The sequence below is a fragment of the Cystoisospora suis genome, assembly GCF_002600585.1.
Source record: "Cystoisospora suis strain Wien I chromosome Unknown contig_1328, whole genome shotgun sequence".
Classification (NCBI taxonomy): Eukaryota; Apicomplexa; class Conoidasida; order Eucoccidiorida; family Sarcocystidae; genus Cystoisospora; species Cystoisospora suis.
In genome coordinates this window covers 24,287-24,581 of record NW_027154128.1, presented here as the reverse complement: position 1 = coordinate 24,581, position 295 = coordinate 24,287, and the positions used below count along the sequence as shown (strand labels likewise).

The window sequence follows — 295 nt, the reverse complement described above, 5'->3', positions numbered from 1 at the left end:
GATAGAATAAAGATAGATAGATAGATTAAAGATAGATAGATAGATTAAAGATAGATAGATAGATAGATTAAAGATAGATTCTCGAACTACTTTTTGTTGACGACGATGTGTCTATGTTTTTTGCAAGGTAAGCCAGCACAGAAGAAATCGATGAAAGTGAATCGACATCGCCATCGAGTGTTAGAGGCTGGCCATCCTTCACCTCTCTCTGTACGTTTCTTCCAAGGTATGTTTTCTCTTCGTCACTCCGTGTTTTGCCTATTGGAGAGGTGAGGAGAGGAAGAAAAAGAAGAAG

The 295-nt window shown here is 38.3% G+C and overlaps 1 protein-coding gene across 1 annotated transcript in view; it reads left to right on the top strand.

Annotated features, from left to right (window-relative positions):
• Positions 1 to 126: 126 nt before the first annotated feature.
• Positions 127 to 295, top strand: part of CSUI_003100 (uracil-dna glycosylase) — a gene marked incomplete at its 5' end in the record, with an annotated part of 1,162 nt that continues 993 nt past the window's right edge. Inside the window, one exon of the mRNA XM_068063298.1 lies at positions 127 to 226. Coding sequence (XP_067924731.1) covers positions 127 to 226 — 100 coding nt within the window. The remainder of the gene's footprint in view (positions 227 to 295) is intronic.